This window comes from Grus americana, chromosome 25 (genome assembly GCF_028858705.1).
Source record: "Grus americana isolate bGruAme1 chromosome 25, bGruAme1.mat, whole genome shotgun sequence".
Taxonomy (NCBI): Eukaryota; Metazoa; Chordata; class Aves; order Gruiformes; family Gruidae; genus Grus; species Grus americana.
In genome coordinates this window covers 3,868,729-3,888,926 of record NC_072876.1, presented here as the reverse complement: position 1 = coordinate 3,888,926, position 20,198 = coordinate 3,868,729, and the positions used below count along the sequence as shown (strand labels likewise).

At 44.0% G+C, this 20,198-nt stretch overlaps 1 protein-coding gene across 7 annotated transcripts in view; it reads left to right on the top strand.

The window, feature by feature from the left end:
* Positions 1 to 18,061, top strand: part of RAP1A (RAP1A, member of RAS oncogene family) — a 42,434-nt gene extending 24,373 nt beyond the window's left edge. For all 7 annotated transcript variants that reach the window (XM_054803752.1, XM_054803754.1, XM_054803757.1 and 4 more), the window contains 6 exons: positions 3,308 to 3,376; positions 4,780 to 4,836; positions 6,245 to 6,385; positions 11,318 to 11,461; positions 14,616 to 14,731; positions 17,342 to 18,061. In XM_054803752.1, the coding sequence (XP_054659727.1) occupies positions 3,308 to 3,376; positions 4,780 to 4,836; positions 6,245 to 6,385; positions 11,318 to 11,461; positions 14,616 to 14,702 (498 nt within the window). In that variant the 3' untranslated portion in view covers positions 14,703 to 14,731; positions 17,342 to 18,061. The remainder of the gene's footprint in view (positions 1 to 3,307; positions 3,377 to 4,779; positions 4,837 to 6,244; positions 6,386 to 11,317; positions 11,462 to 14,615; positions 14,732 to 17,341) is intronic.
* The last annotated feature ends 2,137 nt before the right edge of the window (positions 18,062 to 20,198 follow it).

Genomic DNA, 20,198 nt, shown 5'->3' with positions numbered 1-20,198 from the left:
CGGTTGCAGCCTTGCGTACCTTGGAGGCTGCGTGTTTTCCATCCTGGGTAGAACCCGGATGAGCAGCCTGGACTGAAAACACGGTGCAGAATGAGAAGTCACCTCCAGCATGTGCAGTGCAGAGGGATAAGCAGACTGATGACACTTTGCACTCCTTAAGTACTTGTGTTGTTTCTAATAAGAGGTTTACATAGCAGAGTTGATAGTAAGGCATTGTAAGAGAGATTTCTGTCACCTATTTATCACAAATCAGTCAAGCAGCTTGCTCCAACAAGAAAGGCAAAGAACTGGTCAAGTGTAAAGTTATCTAAAACAAGGAACTACACTGTGTTCCTTCTCACAGAAGATGATAATAGCTGACCAGCCGTTCCCGTCCCAGAGCTGGTGCTTGCACTGTTTATTCTGCTGAAATGAGCTGCTAATAATCATGGTAAATCACCCACAGAATCCAGGTGAATAGGAGGAAAGATTATTCAATTATGTATCAAATTTGATATACTCTTTTTTAGAGATCCCATCCTAATCGTCACAGGATGTAGGTGTAAAAATTTTTTGATGCACGCTATTCTTCCACAGCAACTTAATCTGTATTCCTTTTTCCACCAGCATCCCCTTGATGATCTTGCATTTGTTATGTAATGTTGAAAGACTCACTAGGTAAAATGGGGCACTTATTAATATGCTGTACATCAAAATTATTCAGCAGCTGACATACTTGAATTTCCGTATTTGTGATGTAAAGTCTGAGTCCATCCATCACTGGCCTTTTTAAAGGCTGAAATGCGAATACTTAGTCTGCTAAACAAAAGTTAAATTCTTTTTTGACAGACTAGGTGCTAAGTAAGCATATATTGTAATTCATATGATCAACGTTGATCCATATGTTTATAGCAGGACACAATAAGTGCCAATTAGCAGCTAAGAGTGAATAATATTTAGCTTTCAAGATGACTGTCTACTTATTTACAAGCATTAGCAAGGAGAGGTTACAAGGTGGGATTTAAAATAGTATGGCGGTCACTTTAAAGTTTCTTTCTTCGAACTGTATAAACTGCAGTGTCTAACAAAGAGGCTGGTGTTCCTTTTCAGTGCTGTGTTTTCATTACAATATGGTGTTGTTTCACTGCAAATCCTTCTTATTGTTTTAACTCTTCTGTGCCAATACGATGCTGATTGTGCCTTCTGGTAACGATGACAGGATAGCAGAAAACCCTTCGTAGTTATTGAGGCACAGTTATTGTGCAACCTCTTTATAAGTGTTTCCTGTACAGTAGCTTTCTCCCCATTTCTAATGAGTAGAAATCTTCTGGACTGTTAGCAGGTAGACAGTATTACTGGGAGTATCCAGTTGTGCATAGTCCTGCATAAAACTAGAAGCCAAAGTTGGGATGCACGACCCCCAAACTAATAATTCCAAAAGTCTTGGGTCCACGCATAACCTGAAAACAACCTCAGATTTCTATCGTCTCCCTTGGCCTCTCTTTCTGCCTGTAATCAATAAAAGTAAAGTACATTAGAGATGAAGAATATTACGTGAATGAAGTTGAATGTAATTGTAACTATGATTGTATGTAACCGGTGTCTCTGTGAACACACAACCACCAGTTGAGATAACAAAAGTTAAAACAGTGATTTATTAGAAATAAAACAATTTGAGAAGACAACGTAGGTTCAGTTAGTTTTCTTTCAGCGCAGTACTGTATTTGCAGAGATAAAATAAGGCTCTGAGTGTTGTCTTAGAAAGATGGAATGCTCTGAGTGGTTTGTCAGATTCTCTCATTGAAGGCTGGTTCACAAACACATTTCCCAGAATAGAGCGGTACAGATGTGACCGACTTCAGTGCTCAAATGTGAGCCTCCTAGCAAACAGCCACCTTCTTTGGACTCTCTTTGGTTAGTAGCTGTGCTAAGAATCCTAAAATATAATCTGTAATCTGCAGCTCTTATGGCTGGTTTCCATTGCTGGCATAACACTATAATCCATGTTAATAGTCGAATCTTATTATAATGATTTTACTGAGATCTATTATCTGAAGGGCAGACCAGGACAACTGTTCAGTGTGACAAGAAAATATTGGAGAAGCAAAGGCTTTGATCATTAGAGTGTAAAACAGGTTTATTTAGCGATGTAGGATGATTTTTAAATGAGTAGTACTAGAAATCTTTTCTTTCTATATGAAAAGAAAGCAAACCAGGAGGAACTGCTCAGTGTCCAGCATACAGCAAGATGTTCTGCGTGTATCTGGCACATGTCGCTCTGAAAGTTTGCAAGTACTTGTGTGATTTTTCTTGTAGAAAAATCTCAGCCTTCTGTCCAAACAAAATACAGCTTTTCGAAACAGGTAGTGACTTCTCAGAATTTGTATTAAAAAGCTTGTGGAAAGGTCAGTTGGCAAAAGATAGTTGTTGTGTTTGTTGATTTTAAAGAGACAAAATTAAGTGCTGGGATCTTTGTGCTTAGTTTTACAAACAAGCGCCACCTTGTTTTAAAAACATCAGCCAATCCTCCGGATGCTCCTGTGCTGCGTTACTACGTTAGTGCCGATTACTGTAGGTAAGAGCGTGGGGATGCAAGACGAAAGGGAAAAGCAAACTTTGTCTTGCAGAGGACAAGTAAAGCTGCAGACTGATGGGAGCCAAGGCACGGCACGTACAGAGCCTGGATGTCCAGAGATGGGCCACATCCGAATGAGAACTTGATGGGAAGCGTTGAGAGTAGATTTGCTTTGAATAATTATATTGGGAAAGAAAGACTTCCTCTTTAAAATGAATGATGTCTCCTTCTTTAATGGTTTCATACAAATTGAGTATCTGGAGATGCTCCAGATTTAACTTCCTGCTCTGAAATACATCTGTGCTCTGGGCATGTAATCCAGAGTGGCTCCACTGTCCCTCTAAGGTGATTGAATCGAAATGTGGGTTTTCTGCAGTGTACGCATTGCCAGTTCTGCTCTAATTTCAAGTTGTCTGTATCTGATGATTTTGATTCTTCTAAAGTTGCTGGCACTGAAGTAAAGGCATTTTTGAGGATATCATCTTTGATGAAAAAGCAAGCAAACCGTTTACATTTCCCAAAAGTTTTGAAAACATGTTTGAATAAAGTGATTCTTAAAACAGAAACTACACCAATTTTATTTTAAAAAATTGAAAATACATGTGTGTGTGTCTCTCTGCTCCCCAGTATTGAATTTTAACAGCAGTGTTGAGTAGTTTTTGTGTTGTTACCTTTTCATAAAGTGTTTCTTGGTAAATGTTACTGCTCATGTTCTATTCGCTTAATTTTTTTTCTTCTTTCCTTTCTCCCCAGACTGTACAGTTTGTTCAGGGAATTTTTGTTGAAAAATATGACCCAACAATAGAAGATTCATACAGAAAGGTAAAATAACATAATTTTTATTTCTTTCAAGTCTCATAGAGCTTGCTTCTTTTTAATAACGCAACGAAAGCTTATCAGAACAAGAAAGGGTCTTTTCTGACATACAGCTGCAGCAAGAAAGCGATGCATGGAAAACACATCAGTCTTGGAAATAGTTTTCTTTGACTTTACAGAGTACTTTGCTAGCTTGGGGCCTCCAAATACAATCAGACAAAGTGTTTCAGCTGCTATAAAACTGAATTATCAGGGAATGACAAATTTTGCTGTTAATTGGACCACTCCCTAACTTAGTCCTATTTAACAGGAGGATTAAACCTCTATTACTCTATAGAACTAAGAGCTTTCACTTTAAATCTCCTAAGACTCAAGTTGCTGGTGTATTTTCCTGAACCGTCACCGACTTCCACTGTACTGGGGCATGAGCTGTGGTGGTTGGCGGGTAAGCGTACGGCCCATGCATCTGACTGTCTGAGGACAGGGTCACACTGTTACTCAGATCTCTCTGCTGTGGTTTGACATATAATTATTACTTCAAAACATAAAGATATCAATATTTGCTATGTGTAGAGGAGATACCCACCGTTCATCGCAGTAGGTCATATTACTGTAGCATAGCAATCGCCTTTTGTTGTTTTCTTTTAGGAATGGCTGTTTTGCCATTTAGTTCAAACACGTTTCTGCTTGGTTCGAAGGCATATAAACTTCTTTACAGCCGGTTTGGATGCAGGCTTGTAATTGCTGAGCAAAAGTCCTTGTCAGGATCCCTGATGCTGTTGTGTTACGTAATTCTGTCAACAGAGCTGCTTTCTTCACTCCATTGATGTCAAGTAACCCATTGTTTTACAGATTAGCATAAATGTTACCATAATTAAAGGCACCAAAACAGAAAACAAAAGCATTTAACATTTGTGCCTGTGATAATTAAATGTAAATTGTGGTATGAGTTCTGCTGTTAAATTTGTTTGACTTTCCTGGAATTCCCTTGTTGGACCTGAGAGTTTCTCAGTGAGTGGAAGACTTGCTAAGCCTAACTGTGAGGATCACAAAATATTTTGCTTTTTCTTTTCCTCTTTATTCCCTTCTCCCCCAGCAGCAAAGAAAAATTGAAATTTAAGGTCCTTTGATTTGTGAGAGTGGATTTTATCTCACTTAAGTTGAGATGTTTACAATGAGCTGCTCATTTAGGCCTTTATAATCAACAGAGTCCTGGAGCATAAGTGAGCTGACCCAAATGCCTGACTTGGGACATAAGTAATCCTCTAATAGCGGTGGGGAAGTGCAGGTGGCTGGCTGGCTTGTAGAGGTCTCTGTGGCAGAAGTAAAAATTAAGCTGATACTCCTCTTGCCTGTCCTGTTTCAGACTTTTTATTTTTAACTGCATCTGTCTCCCCTTTTTTCCCCAGCAAGTGGAAGTAGACTGTCAACAGTGTATGCTTGAAATCCTCGATACAGCAGGGACAGTAAGTATAATTCCTTTTTCTAATTGGTATGGAGTTTCGTTTGTTAATAATGAGGCGAGATAGTAAGAGTAGAACTTGTGTCATAATCCTGCCCAAGCAAAACCAGAAGATCAGCTGCAGTAATTTAAATTGAACGGTTTTGTTAAATAATCCAAAACCCAGTGTGGTGACTGAGGCTTCTGCAGCCCTGCCAGCAGCGTTGTGAACCCTTTCCCCAGCGCTGGGACACACGGGTTGGTGCATCCTGTGCCACTCGCCACTTCTCTGCCATCCACCGTCGTCTCGCTATCAGCATACTGACCTGCGATGATTTTACGTGTTAACTTTGCAAGCGGCCAGAATACACAGACACAGACTGGAGCCACTTCCAGGCAATGCAGAGGGATCGCCTCAGCGTGTCACATCAGCCTACGTGGAGAGGATTTCATCAGTAAGATCCGTACCTGTCAAGGAATACTCCTACCCAGGTGGCACCTGGCTGGCACTGCCTTCTGCTGCTTTGGGAGGCCCGTGTCGTCCTTCCAGCCCGAGAGCAGCCAGGGCCACGCAGCGACTGCCTTTGCTGTGCCGCTGTCACTTACCGCCGTGCAAAGTCCCGTCACTACGTAAACAGACCTTGTAATGGTTGAGCGCACGTTACAGGGGGAGGACATGCTTCCTAAAAGTTTTATTTAGTAAGCTTTGAAAATTATCAACAGCAGTGCAAAGGTGTGGAAGCAGAAGTCATCGTTACGCAGTTCTGGTAAAGCTTCCTTTCACAGGTGTGGACAAAGGCAGCTCTGATCTGGTACAGGTTTTCCAGCCTGCTCTTGCATTTCATTGCATTGAACCTTTAAGCCATTTTCATGCTAGAGATGACTACTGTATAATTGCATCTGTTAGAGGTGACCAGGCAGTGCCTTCCCACACAGTTGTGCTCACAATAAATCGTGAGCGTGTGACACCTAAGCCTGTTTCAACACTGTGTTAGAGGAGAAATTGAATTTCCAGTCCATACCTGTTGTCTGGGGAATTGGTCTGATGGCATACTCATGCTTAACAGTGTATCAGAAAATAAATGAAAGATCACTACAAAATATGTCAGCCAAATCTTAACACCTTGTTTTGTGGCTTGGGGCATACAGCAGTCTTTCTCCAGATAGATGTTTTTATTGCTGCTCTTGATCTTTTTACATGTCTTTTTCAAGAAGCCTTTTTCTCTATTAGGGGAAAAAAAAACAAAGGGAAGGAGATGTGTTAATGCTTTTATTAACTTTGCATGCTTCTGTGGATTTCTGTAAGGGGTACAAATGTAAATGCATGCTGTACGGTACTATATTCTTGTCTCTATTACAATAAAAGTATTCCTGTGTAAATGTTCATTAGTTGCATTCACTAGCTAATTATTTTTAAAAATATTTGATTACAGGAGCAATTTACAGCAATGAGGGATCTCTATATGAAGAATGGTCAAGGGTTTGCACTAGTATATTCTATAACAGCACAGTCCACGTTTAACGACTTACAGGACCTGCGGGAACAGATTTTACGGGTTAAGGACACTGAAGATGTAAGTAGATTATTTATTACTTCTGCAGATGGTTAAAATGTGTTTGTAAGTGAACATACAGGAATTTGTGAGCAAAATTTCTTTCTAAGAATATTCGTTGCTGTACAGCAAAGTTGGGTGTTGAAGTCAGTTTCCCTAGCGCTGTTTGTTGTTTTCAGTGTTGTTATTTGGGGCCCAACACCTGCTAAGGGGTATAATGAAACCAGATTTTCACGTGTACGGGAAGTCTAACAGGAAATGGTAGGAGTTGATTTGAGACAACTCTTTTTCCTCCTTTTAACTCCTTTCCGGTATTTGCATTTTCCTCTTTTCGCCATGCTTTAGCAGTACTTTACTTCCCTCAAAGTTAAGGCAAAAGAATAGTCGAACTCACCAGTGATGATGTTCTTAGTGGATCTGCAGCTGTCTTACAATGAAGGCTAACATTGCTTTTCCCAAATGTCTGAAGTGGAAGGGGAAGTAGAAAGCCGTGACGTTTCCCAAGGGTCGGCTGTGAAGTCCCTGGAACAGGGCAGTGTTGTACTTGTGCCCTCTGTGCCGTGCGCGTGCGTACGGGTTGTAGTCCAAGTTGATGAACGTGAACTGCTAATAGAAAGAACGCGTCCAGCTTATTGACCAAACTGTGCTTTGTAATTTAAGTGTCAGTAGTATTAGTAGCCTTTTTTTTGGCGGGGGGGGGGGGGGGGGGGGGGGAATCGCTGAATGTTCCTTGATTTTCATTTCTCTGTGTGCGAGGGCAGTGTCAGTGGGGAGGCAGGATGGGAGCCTGTTCAGTCGCCTCGGCCCCCGCTGCCAGAGGTGTTTCTTAGATGAAGTAGTCCTGGGTCTTGTTGCACGAAGTAGAGATCCCCTTACCCCGTAGCTGTGCAGCGTCTCTTGGTTTGGGAGCTCTGCTTCACTCGAATCCATCAGCTGGGAGAGCCCATCAGCTTTCTCTTGAATTGTCTTCTGAAAAACTTACATAGAATCTTAGGTTATTTTGTGAAAATGTGCTTATCCCGTTCTGATGGAAAGGAGGATGTTTCGGGCTCTGCGGCTGGGGTCTGTCGCTCCGTGACACCCGTGTGTGAGCGGGGAGGGCTCAGCTTTGCACCGCGGGTGTGCCTGTCCCCGTGAATGGCAGTGGCACTCTGCAGACCACCCTCGCAGCCCGAAGCTTTTAAACTCTCGACAGTTTTCTTTGTTCCTTCTGTCATTTGACAAAATGTGTAACCCAAAGGAGATCATGCAGTTGTATGAATTAACTCATTAAAAGACTCTGAAAGAGCCTCAGAAAGCTAGTGATGCAAGGTTGTAATTTTGGTTGTTTAAATCCCTTCTTAATATAAGGAAATTAAGATAGTTTGTCTTCAGTCCTGTTTGACAGAAGAAAACTATTTACCGTATTTCCAGTTCGGGCCCCAACTCCTGTAACTGGATCTCCTTGGCAGGTTTTTGATTTCTAAACGTATGATGTAGGTGAGGTTGCCCGGCGGCTTTTGCCATGGTAGCCATGTGGCTGGTGGAGACGTGTGGGAACTCTCTCTCCGTGTAGGTTTCCTCCAGAAGAAGCTGAAATTAATTTTTTTTTGCCTAACAATTGGTAATGTACTCAAGGGTTTGCCCTGAGGAGTGTGAAAAAGAGTGCCTGTTTTTTTTCCGCTGACAGCTCGAAAGTAGTCGCTGCCTTTGATGTCGATAGCTTTCGGGTTGTGTCAGCCGCTCTCGGGGGGCCGCGGTGGTCGGTCAGCAGGGCCGGACACGTATTGAGGCCAAATCCTGGGTAAGCCATGCGCATTGTATTTAAACAGCCGTTCAGGAAAATGCAGTTTGAGCAGAGCGCGCTGGGGTGGGATGAGGGCAACCTCTCAGGGCTGCTGCTTTCTCTTGGATCTGCATTGTCCCGTCTCCTCATTACCTTGTTTTGAATGGCTTTGATTCCCTCCTTGGTTTAACAAGCTGAACTTCTATTTATGCAAAACTGGTGTTCATTTAGGTAGGGATTATGCTTGCGTAAATCCCTGGTAACACGAGTGCCATGTTAGCCTCTCGCTCGGAGCCCAGCGCGTCGCTCAGCTGCTGGAGGGGAATTTGCACCGTAAGCTGGTCGAGTTCATCGGACAATAGAGACTGTTGCTTTCGGTTTTACTTCAGTGATTTGATTTAATTATTAAAATGCATTTATTTATTTTCTGTTAGGGGGATGTTACTTGTTGAATCTAAGCTTGAGAACCTTGTGAGCATTTAAGCCATGTTCTGCTGAGTTAGGAAAACGTGTTCCTTCCTGTGTTTAGTTTCAGAATGTGTCTTTTAAAATCCCAATACTTAAACCATTAAATTGTGTATGTCTAACAAAGTCTAAATTCCAGTCTTCTGCATAAAATAGTAAATGATCAAAAGCTAGTTGTTCATCAAGCTCCGGTTTCGGCTCTATGATAAACAATTGCTGCATTTTGAAATAACCTTATACAGAGTTTCATGTCTTCCAAACCTATACTGTTTACCCATCTAAGTATCACTTTTTTTTGCTGTTATTTCACATCTTAATATACTTTATTTTTTTTGCTGAACGTGTTCAAAACATATTTTCATGTTTTGGTATGAGAAAATGTCTCTTAACTATCTAGAAAACTGCAAAGAATGGGATTAAACTGATACAGTAGTAAATATCCTGTTAGTCTCTGGTGTGGATTAAGTTTTTTTGGATTTGCTTCATCTGTATTGCGACTTCAGGTTTCTGATGTAGTAAGTAAAGCGTACTTCTCAAAAATAAAAATGGGATCATTTTTTAATCAGTATGGCTGTGAGTTTTAAATAAAAAAAATAATCTTGACTGTAGTTGAATTGGGAAGAGACTGCAAATATTAACATGGAAATAATTAAAAACGTGCAGTGTGTTGTAAATTACCAAAGGAAGTGGACAGTGATTTATTTTCCAGCTGGAAAGTACTCATTTTCTGTTCAAAGAATTAAATGTTTCAGGAAACGGAGCGGGGTGCACACCCATTATCAGCAGTTCTTTAGGGGTTTTTTTTCTACTTTGACATAGCGTAAGGGAAACAGGATGCTGTCGCTGTTGTGTGCATGCAGAGCACTGCAGTGCGTCCTGCAGATCTTGCTGTGGTCTCGCGTTTCAAAATCCACCTTCGCTCCGGCTGTATCATCTCCTTAGATCTATATGAGATGCAGGCTGTAAAAGCAAACTTCAAAATGATACGTAACCCAAGATTCTCAGCGCAGAAAGTCCTGAACCGCATATCTGTCTCCAAACTGGCTCTGAAAACGCGCGGGCTGGAGCTGGGGAGACGTGCGATGTTGGGCTGGACGGCCCGTGGGGAAGGGTCCCGCAGGAGGGGCAGGCGGTGGAACCTCCTCATCTTGTAGGTGTGGAAATGGCACCCGTGGGTAGGGAGGTTTGGGCTTGTGGGTGCATTGGGTGGTTTTTGTTTACTTGTTTAAGGTCTTTTCTACTTATTTGTGGCATCTTAGTGGGCTGCAGCCACGGTAGAGGCTGCCTGAGAAGCAGAGAAAGCCATCGGGAATTATGTATCAGGGCATTCTTTCTGAGATGTCTTAATACTGTTTTTAGTCTGCCCGATTGCTTTCTCCTGAAAGAGTTTTAACTCAATATCCAAAGATAACTGATGAGAGCAAGTCTCCTGCTGCTTACACTCACCAACACTTAACTCTGATACTTTGAGACAAACGGATTTATGACTTAATGAGCACAGACTGCCCTGGCTCTCCGCAGTGCGCCAAGCAAATGACAGTCGTAGCCCCAGTGAGACACCGGTGAGCTACGGCTGAGCAAGACACCCCATCCTTTCTGCTGCCCCATTTGGCTGGGCAAGCCCAGGGACCCCTCCTGTCCCTGCAGCCAAATGCAGACGCATCGGTGACCGGCATTTACTACAGCCAAGGTCGTTTTCCTACCGTGTTGCATTTCTCTGCTTTTCTGTAGGAAGTGTCACAAGGAATATGGTTTCCCCAAGGCACTTTCTTCCTTGAGAAGGTGACTCACTCAGACGTTTTAGAAAGCCAGCAGCTTAAGGAGAGGGGCAGGTGCCTTTTCATCGTTGGCTTGAACAAATGATTTGCTCGCATCTGCGTCATGGGTGTAGGATGAATCTTTTGAACGTGTAGCAAATGTTTGATTTAATATTGAACGAGATTATTTATTGGAAGTGATGTCCTTTCAGGAGCTGAGCTGCTAGGTTATCACTAGTTGGAAATTTTAATTATTCTAAGCTAGTAAATACTGAGCAGAGTGTTTGTGCCTTTTTAGCGAACGTCCTCTTTTCTGTGAGTATGCAAACCATGTCAGTATGATACTGTGTTGAGATGAGAGAGGCAGGGGGCCTTGTATGGGAATACTTAGCTGCACAGGACTATTCCTTTTTATTCCGTGTCCAGGGCAGCGCTTTTCAAAGGTGCTTCCATTTATTGTTGTGTGGCTCGACAACAGGATGACAAGATGGGTCAAAGGGGCTGAAACATATAATGTATGTCTTAAAACATGTGCTGTACGGTCTGTTGTCTAAAATAGGCAAAGTTGGCAGGCAATTTAGCCTGCTGTCACATGAAAGTCCTGAAGTGCATTTCAGTAGTAAATTAAGTTATTAGAATGGTGTTGGATGTAGAGACCAGAAAATAAATCTTTACTAACTTAAGACTGTGCTGAAATATTACCATTTGGTTTTACGGTGTCCTCCAGGTGTTTAATTCTTAGTGAATCGGGGTGTCTATAGGATGGACTTTCTTCAGCCCTTTCCCAGCAGGCCTGTAAATTCCAGGCTAGTCTGAGAGCTGTGCTGAACTTCAGATTTTTATTGGTTTTTTCATACTGTCTGTATTTCCCCCCTCCTGACGTGCCTTTGTAAGCCATAGCATTAGAGCCCATGTTGTAAGCTAACTTGCTGATGCATCTCTTGTTCTTGCTTGTCTCCTCTCCAGGTTCCGATGATTCTGGTTGGCAATAAATGTGACCTGGAGGAAGAGCGTGTAGTTGGCAAAGAACAGGGTCAAAACTTAGCAAGACAGTGGTGTAACTGTGCCTTTCTAGAATCGTCCGCAAAGTCTAAAATCAACGTTAATGAGGTAACTATCAGCTGTTCCCTGGTTTTTCCTACTTCAGCATGAATGCCACATCAAACCAGCATGTGGTCCGTCATCTGTTTCTTAATTGGGAAGATTCAGGATGATTCTGAAATCTCAGCCTAAGAAAGGCTTGCGAGGCAGTGCATTTAGCTACTGCTTTCTGTTTAGTTTTGGGGGTTTTTTTCCTCTGTAAAGGGTGGGTGACTTCTCCAGGTAAGTGCTTTCTATAGCCTGTGTCAGAGGACGTGAATAGCAGAGGGTCCTGAGTAAGCCCAGTTAACTGGATGACTCTTAGCTTAGATAAACTTTATCTGGGAAGTGTATTTTTTCAAGGTAACTGCTGCAGCTATTCAGAACATGGATTATGCCCCATTGTATTACATGACACACTGCGTAGTGTTGGCTGTTGGTTTTGAAAGTATTTGCTTTTCACGTTCCTGCTGCGTCTGGCAGCCCAAGCAGACATCCCATCGCAGTCCTCCCCTGGTGAGCCACTCACTGAGACCGTGTCCAAACATGCATCTGTCTGAGCAGTTCTAAATGAGAAGCACCTTTGCCTTTTGCTGCTGCCTGAGGTAGTGCAGCTCTGCTGAGGGAGCTCTGCCTGACATCAGGCACCAAGTTTTATTCTCTGCTGTGAATTATCTGACTGTGACAGAGGCCAGGTTTCGAGCCACAAAAGCTAAGGTGACCCCGTTGAGCATAGCTGGTTTGGTGCCAGGAGATAGCTGGGACCGTTTAGGAGGCTCTGCGATAAGCAGGAGCAAGGAGGATCTTGGACCGGACCCAGCGTTAATTTGGCAGCTACTGGGATGTGCGCAGCACTGCATCTACCCGGCTGGAAGAGAAGGGAGCTCCAGGCTGCGTGAATTGTAGCTTCTGTGGCTGGGATTAGCCCGGCGCGCTAATCTAACCTGGTAAATATAGCTTGCTGAGCTAGGCTCCTGCCAGGAGGGATTTTGTGTGTGTCTGAGCTGTAGTAAAACTATGACTGTTGATGAAGAAACTAGTGGCTCAGTCATTGAACAGATCCCAGTGGAGTATAACACATTCTGGTTTATTTGTATTTCCACAGTTTGTGGCAGAGACTGACCTCTCGTTAGCCAAAGGTGCCGTAAAGCTCTCCCAAGAGCTGTGCAGGAAAGGGGGTTCTCTAGTAGGCAGAGCACTGAATTGTCCTGGGGCGAATGCACGCCCGTGGTTTACATACAGTCATCCTTAACGTGTGAATCCTCTGTCTCCGTATTTCCCTGTCATGTCTGCTGCCTCCAGTGAGCCTGGGATTTTCTGGGTTTCTGCCAGTTTATATTGTCTCATTATGAAAAGCATAAAAGCTGAGGAAATCAAAGAGAAGAAACACCATGAATCGAGCAACTTGTTGTACTGGTTATTTGTTTGTTCTGCTGGCTCATGGACTGGGGGAGCGTTTGCATTATTCTGAGTTTTGGGGGTTTTTTTAACTACTTTTGGACTTTCTAACTTTGTTAAAATCTGGGCTGAAGTGTGATAAAATTCTGTGTGCATTTGCGGAAAGTGAAACAAACCTTTCATACAGATAGTAAGCTTTTACCACAGGTGAGAGTCAATCTGAGTAGCAGCGCTTCGGATGTCTTCCTGGTGACCTGTGTGATGCTCTTGCACCACACTGACGTTTCTCGGGGACAGTGGCACCCCTGAAAGCTTGCTGCAGACTTTACTTCTGTACTCACAGTCAGTACCAGCACTTAAATGATCTAACTTCAGACTTTTTTTCTACCTCAAACATTCAAGGATCTCGTTTGCTAGAGCAGAGATGGTTGGTACCTTCAGAAATTCAGACTCTTCCCTCACATCATAATCACGTTCCAGTCATCTTGGCTCCTGTTTATAAAGGCTCAAATTCTGAAAGCTGTTTTGCATCAGCATAGATGCCGCCACTTCTTAACTGGTTTCTCCTGTGGAAACTTTTTCTTTGTATCTCATCTGTACACTTTTGAACATCTTGGCTGTGTCCCTTGGAGAGTACAAACTGCTGTTTTTGCCTGAGACTGACAGCAGAAAACTGTAGCAATAAGCTTAGTAAAGTAGCAGCGTGAGCAACTCAAATGGTACTGTAAAGTATTTTCCATGAGAACTTGATAAAGCCACCATGATGTTCATTCCATTTGAAACTATTTAACTGCGCACCAGGGCTTTTTCATGTAGGTCATAGCCAGAAAATCTTAAATTAAGTTTGCAATTTGTTATAAACTGTTTCTTTGCCTTCTGAATTTCCTTGGAATCAACAAGAATTTGTGAGCTGTCAGCCGCTCCAGGAAGGAAGAAAGTAAACAAGGACAAGGGTGGAGCCTTCTGAGGGTTTAAATATTTCTCCTCAATACTGTGACCCAGCTCCAAGCATTTTTGCAAAGCTCACTTTGCTATAAATGGGCTGAGTATTGCTGGGAAAACAACTCACAGCAAAAGTGTTCACAAGAAACTTGTCTCTGAAGCTGAAAGAGGCCCCTGTCATCGTCCCCTTTGGGAAATGTCTGAGTTCAGGGCAGATGTTTTGCTTCTCCTTGCTAATTTTATTAATAAACTCAAATGATCAGACCAGGCAAAAAGGTGAAGTGATTAACTGCTCGAATCTGTTTGGCAAAGAGGAGAATTAACAGCGCATCCTGTGCAGCGGGTGAACGAAGACCACTTTTGAAGGTGAAAGCCCAGGAAAAGGGATGCTTTTCCCTACAGTGAGAACACGTTGCTGCTGGTGTAGCAGTGCTCTGCAAAGACACTCAGCGGCCCAGGGAGCACCGGTGAGAAGATGGTCCTTAAGGCTGTTACGCCTGTGTGTTGTCGTTTCCCAGTTTTCTCCCACCTTTCCAAAGCAAGGGATTTGTGGCCGTTTCGTTGCCATACTCTTCTGAAGCCTTTGGTCGTATGCAGCCTGGGGGAGAAAGCCGTGTGCTGCAGGAAATGATTTTACAGCTCCCTTATATCATGTGAGCTCTGTGCTCTCTTGTTCCGTAAGCAGTTGCTTGAGAAACATGTTTAAGTAAATGTAAGCAGTTTTATTGAATTTATAAGACTGCAGCCACCAGGAAAGAGTATCAGCTCGCAAACCTGCCTAATTTTTGACACTTGCATAGTGTTTTATCACTGTGATTTTTCAGCTTGTGTTTTTCATTTTCAGATCTTTTATGACCTGGTCAGACAGATAAATAGAAAAACACCAGTGGAAAAGAAGAAGCCTAAAAAGAAATCATGTCTGCTGCTTTAGGCTCCCATCGCGCAGCAGCTCTGAGCCAGGTAAGAGGTGTCTGAATTCCACCCACAGCTCAGGTGATCGGACTGTGAGCTGCTCCCGACAGAGAGGACTCGCTCCCCTTCCTTGCAGTCTCTTCTTTCTGTCTGCTCCCAAATATGAAATTCTACATCTGTTGGACTATTTTTAAAAAGTCAGTTGTACTGACTGACCTGGCAGAGAAATATCTGCCTCTCGCCCTTTCTCCTTTTGCTTGGGTTGATGAGTTCGACAGAGTTCCTTTTTACTCTTGCAGGTTCTCCCTCTGTCTTGTGACACTGCTCTGAGCCACCATGGCTCAGTTTTGCTTCCTTTTTATCCTTTGCTGAAAATTAGTAGCATCTATGTAATTCATGTTATTGCTGCAGCTGCTGTCTCAGTCCTCGGTGCTGTGGGGACAATTGCAAATTGTTTTGGGTGGGACATGGATTTCAATGGCACAGAAATAAAAAGCTGCCCACCAAAAAAAAACCAAAATCAACAACCCAAAACAAAAAACCGCCCCAAGGTTGGACATAGCTATAAATAATCTTCCTGTGTATCTTGGCAGGGTACTTTGTGTGCTTACAGCTGTTCTGTCGCACTCCTGAAAGAAAACAGCATTTCTGTAGCTGCAGGTTTTGGACAGAAATATCACGCAGGCTGCCCCGGGAGCTGTTAGCCTGTCAGCACACGAGCGTGCTGCGTGGCACTCCTCGGAGGCAGAGCAGGGTGCGGGGCAAATGGCCCATCTCGGCACTGGGAAGTAAGAAGCGGCCAGAAAGCAGCCGGTTCTCCCCGAGGGTGGCTGTACCCCAAAGCGGCTCAGCCTGCGAGTTGGGGAGGGATGAACTGGCCGTAGTGCTCTGGCTGTGCCGGCTGCTGTCCTCACCTTAGGCTGCACAGGCTGGCAGCTCCTGGTGATTCCTGTGAGCCATCAGAAGCTCTGTAGTGTCCTCTTGAGTTTCATAAATAGGTGTGGTGGCAACTCCAGTGCCCTTGTCCTACAGCATTTAAGACAAACTCCTGGTCACAGACGGATTTCAGGGATGAATTCCTGAAAATAGGCGGTGCTCTGCCTTCTGCCGGGTTCATGGTGCAGATGGCCATTTATGTAACCTGGGAGTGATTGAGTAGGATAAGTGGAGCTGTGCAGTTAACCTGGCTTCTAATGACTTGTGCTTTATTGATGGATGAGTCTCTTATCCCGAGCTTTGACTGCCAGAAAATAATAGCTTAGGGGAAACAATGGCTTTAGGAAAAGAAACTGAAGACTACTTCCCAAGTGGCTTTTCCTGTTCCTCAGGTGATAGATCTGAATTTAGCTAGTGTGGTGTCAGCCAGGATGGCTTCTTGGAGCTCCGGGGTGGCTGTGGCTCTGCTCTCGCCCCCCCCACCTGGGATCTCGCGCTGCAAAGCCCGGCGTTGGCAGCAGCGCGGCACTGAAATGCCAGTCACTGCTAAAGGAGTTCCTGCGTTCAGTCAGTTCCTGGTGAGGCTTCTCCGTTGACTTCTGCCTGTGCCCCCTGTCACAGATGGAGTTGTGCACTTCACTCGTAAGAAGGAAGCAACAATATACTTTATTGATGTGAAACAGTGAGTTAACAAAGTTCAACGGTAAATGCGACAGTGGTTTAACAAGACTCGATGGCAGGGTACGCTGCACAGAGGACAGGGCCAGACCAAACCGTCAGGGAGACCCTCCCGTGGAGTCAGGAGGCTCAGAAAGGACCCTCTCGCTTTCTGAACCCCCCCTCAGAGAGGGGCCTGGGTGTGGCTGGATCCAGTCCTAGTCCCAGACTCGGTCAGTGGTTTATGTCTAAAGGATTGTACATGCACAATCAATCCTTTCTGTCACTCAGCTAAGGTTTCCAAGTTTAGTGTGCTGTTAGCCGCTTACCAAGGAATCTCTCAGCCTCGAGGAATGACCTGAGGGGTGTCTCTACCCAAGGGGAGATCCCGGTGTGCTGCCGGGCAGGAGACCTCGACGGGCCCGGGGCTGGCCACTAGTTACAGAGTGAGACGACTGACTTAGCCTCCTGTTTGCACGCCAGCAAGATGTGACCGTTCCCGACAGCCCTTGGCTGCCGTGTTGCCATCCGCCCTCCAAAGCCCAGCAGCGTGGGCCGGATGCAGCCGTCACGACTCCACTGGTGGTCATGGCTTAGGCGGGGGGGTGGAAGGATGCTCTTAGACTCTAAGAGCATCTCAGACATACAGAAGATGAAATCCCTCACCCATAAATTGTTCATCCATTGCTGAATTCAAAATCCACTCGAAGGCGACCCGTATCGTACAGCGGATGAGTTGAAGGGTGCTGTCGTTACTACAGCAGAAAGACGGGGTGGTGGCTGCCCGTCACTGCGCCGCTGCAGTCACGATAAAACAAGAACTTGTTTTGTAAAGTGTTCTAGTTTCCAAAGTCTCTTTTCTTCCTGTACCTCTGAACTCGGAGGACGGCAGGGACAGCCCCCAGTACTGGCAAAGATAAGCTTTTCCTGCTGAAATGTTGCGTGTTTTTTCAAGCCTGGGCGCGGGGAGCGGTCTTGGGAAGCTTTCAGATCCGTGTTCGAGATCATTTGTCTCGTGGGTAGGATGAGAAACTCCCTCCATCACCTTTTTTTCACTTTTTCTAGATTGCAGGAATGAAGAACTGTTGCCTAAATGGAAAGTGCCAGCATTCCCGACTTCAAAACCTTACGGAAATGAATAACATATCTGAAGAAGCTTCTCCTGTTTTTATATACTACGAGAAGAATTTAGATCTTAAAATGGTTTGCACACAGTCCCTGGAAAAGAAATTGCTCTGTGTATATCTCTTGGAAATTTAAGACAATAGTACTCCTCCTTTGCAATAGCAGTTAACAGATGTGAAAATAAATATAATTGACTCTAGTGTATGATTATACAAAGGAGCATGGATGCATTTCAAATGTTAGATATTGCTACTATAATTAAAATTTCATATTGACCCTTTTATCATAATTTTTCCCCATCAAGCACTAAAAATGTTCCACCATTATATTTTATATCTATAACTATAGATATATATTACCTGAAATTTCCCTTTGAACTCACTGCAACAAATAACTTTTTGAGTCATTGACTTCATTTTATATTTAAAAGTATGGAGTATCATTATTTTCATTCTGCCATTATATTCTAATTAAAAATGTTTGTGCATAATGCTTTGGAAAAATGGGTCTTTTATAGGAAAAACTGGGATAACTGATTTCTATGGCTTTAAAAGCAAAAATATATAATATACTAAACCAACTCTAATATTGCTTCTTGTGTTTTACTGTCACAGATTAAATTACAGCTTTTATGAATGATTAAATTTTAGTACATTTTCATTTTGTTTCTTGTGTTTTTGTTACGGTTTCCAGGCTTTGGTTCTTATCCATGTTTTGTGAATTCCTCTTCCCTTCTGATAGATCAAGTGTTTTGTCACATCGAACATGACCAGTTTGTTGTTATGCCAATGCGATCGATGTCTTCACGCACCCTCCTTGCTGGATGTATTTAATCGTACCACACGCTAGAGTACAGGAGGCTACTTTTAATTACTTTTGTATATTCTTTTCAATGTTTAAAGATTGTATTCTGCTGAAAATGTTTCCTCTGTACAATTACTTTTATATGTACAAATTTGGTTTAATACTGTGTCAAGGTCTGACTTTTACTATGATCCTCGGTGTCACGCGGTCATGTACTTTGGGGGCAGAATCCCTGTTTTGACAAGGCCACCCGCCGGGCTGGAGTCCCGTGATTTCTCACGGTGTCGGCGTCTCCACACCGAGCTGCGGAGTTGAAAGTTCTGTCTAAGCACAACTTCAGCAAAGCAAACAGCTGCTTTACGTTCTTAGACGAAATCTGGCTAACATTACCTGATCTGCACAGTCAGCTGAAGGGGCTTTTGGTTTCATTTTGGGTTTCTTTTTTTTTTTTTTTTTTTTTTTTTTAAATACCTGTTGGTTCTATAATGTTTGAAAGAGCAGGATATGAGACACCCGGGGTGCTCTGCCTCGATCCTCCTGGGTGTAAGCAAGGAGAACCACCGCCTTTGGGACCTGCGCGGCCCAAACCCCATCCTCGGTGTGATGCTGCTGGAATTCCTGCAGCGTTGGAGGACTCGCTCTTGCTTCGCTTCTGAGTAAGTGAGAAGAGAAATGTATCTTCACAGTGGAGAAAACTCAGGACGGACTCTGTCCTGGTTGTTTAAATGGGCAAGCTAACTGTAATAGCTGGTGAACAGTTGTTCCTGGACCCATTGAATAGTTTTATTGGAAACCAGGGGGAGAAATTTCTATAAATGGGTTTTTCTAAAACTGTGTTACCGATGCAGCTGTTGAATTATACAGAGATCCCAGTTTCTAAATGCAGCCCAAACAAGACTGGATGAAAATATTTGGATGACGATAATGTGAAACCATCTGCCTACTTACAAGCTACTAGGACAAATGTAGTTATTAGCCGGTTGTCTTCAACCTACCTATGTGCTTCCTTTTTCAGGAGGAGCAGAAGCATGATATTTGCAGGTTGGTTATCTTTACTAAATGTAAAAATATTTTAGTAATAAAGTAATTTTAATGTACATGTGCTGATCGCTAAATGTCTCTTCTATAAAAACAGAAGCCAAACTTTAATTTTCTAAATACAGTGTGGTATGTAAGTTCATCGAACCTCGTTTCATAAATGCCAAGTGTGTTTTGTACAGAAGCGCCGATTCCCTTCCCTACTGCCAGCAGAGCTGGGGGTGCGCCGTGACGGGGGTGCTCAACCTGCCGCTGCTGTTGCGCGTCACTTCTGGACTTGGTGTTTCTGCAGCATCTCCCTGTCCACCCGTTCCCGCGGTGGCACTGGTTGCTCTGGTGAAGGCGAGTCCAGCCGCTGCAGTGGCATTTTGTGGCTGTAGCAGGATCTGGGATCTGCCTGGAGCAGGTCAGGGCCGGCTCCTAGAGCGCTGAGCAGCAGTCGGGGTGTCCGGGGTCACCTCGGGAAGAGGTGTCTGCTCCGTTGTCCTGGAAAAAAAAAAAAAATATCTGTCTCCTGCAAAAGCTGGAGTGTGAGAGAGGTTTGTCATCGATGCTGGCTTCCCAGGAGGGGCAGGAATGGCAGGCTGACCCGGGGGGGGCTCTTTGGGTTGCAAAATGAGTAGTAAACGTGGTGTAAGAGGTGGAGGAAGAGGTCGAAGCGGGGTGGAAACGCTTCCTGAGCCTGTTGGCTTTGCCACTAGATGGTGGTGTCGGAAAACGAGAGGGGCCGAGAGGGGCCGAGAGGGGCCGAGCGCCCCGACCCCGGACGGAGCAGTTCGCCCCGAGGGCAGGGGGGGTGCAGGGCTCCGGCCGCAGCTCGGTCCCGCTCCGGCACCCTCGGGCGCTTCCCTCGGTCCCCTGGGCACCTCCGCGCTGAATTCCTCCTCTCGCTGCACAAGATTTATGTTATCTAATGGATTTCAGCACAATAGCCCGAATTCTGCCCTCGGATACG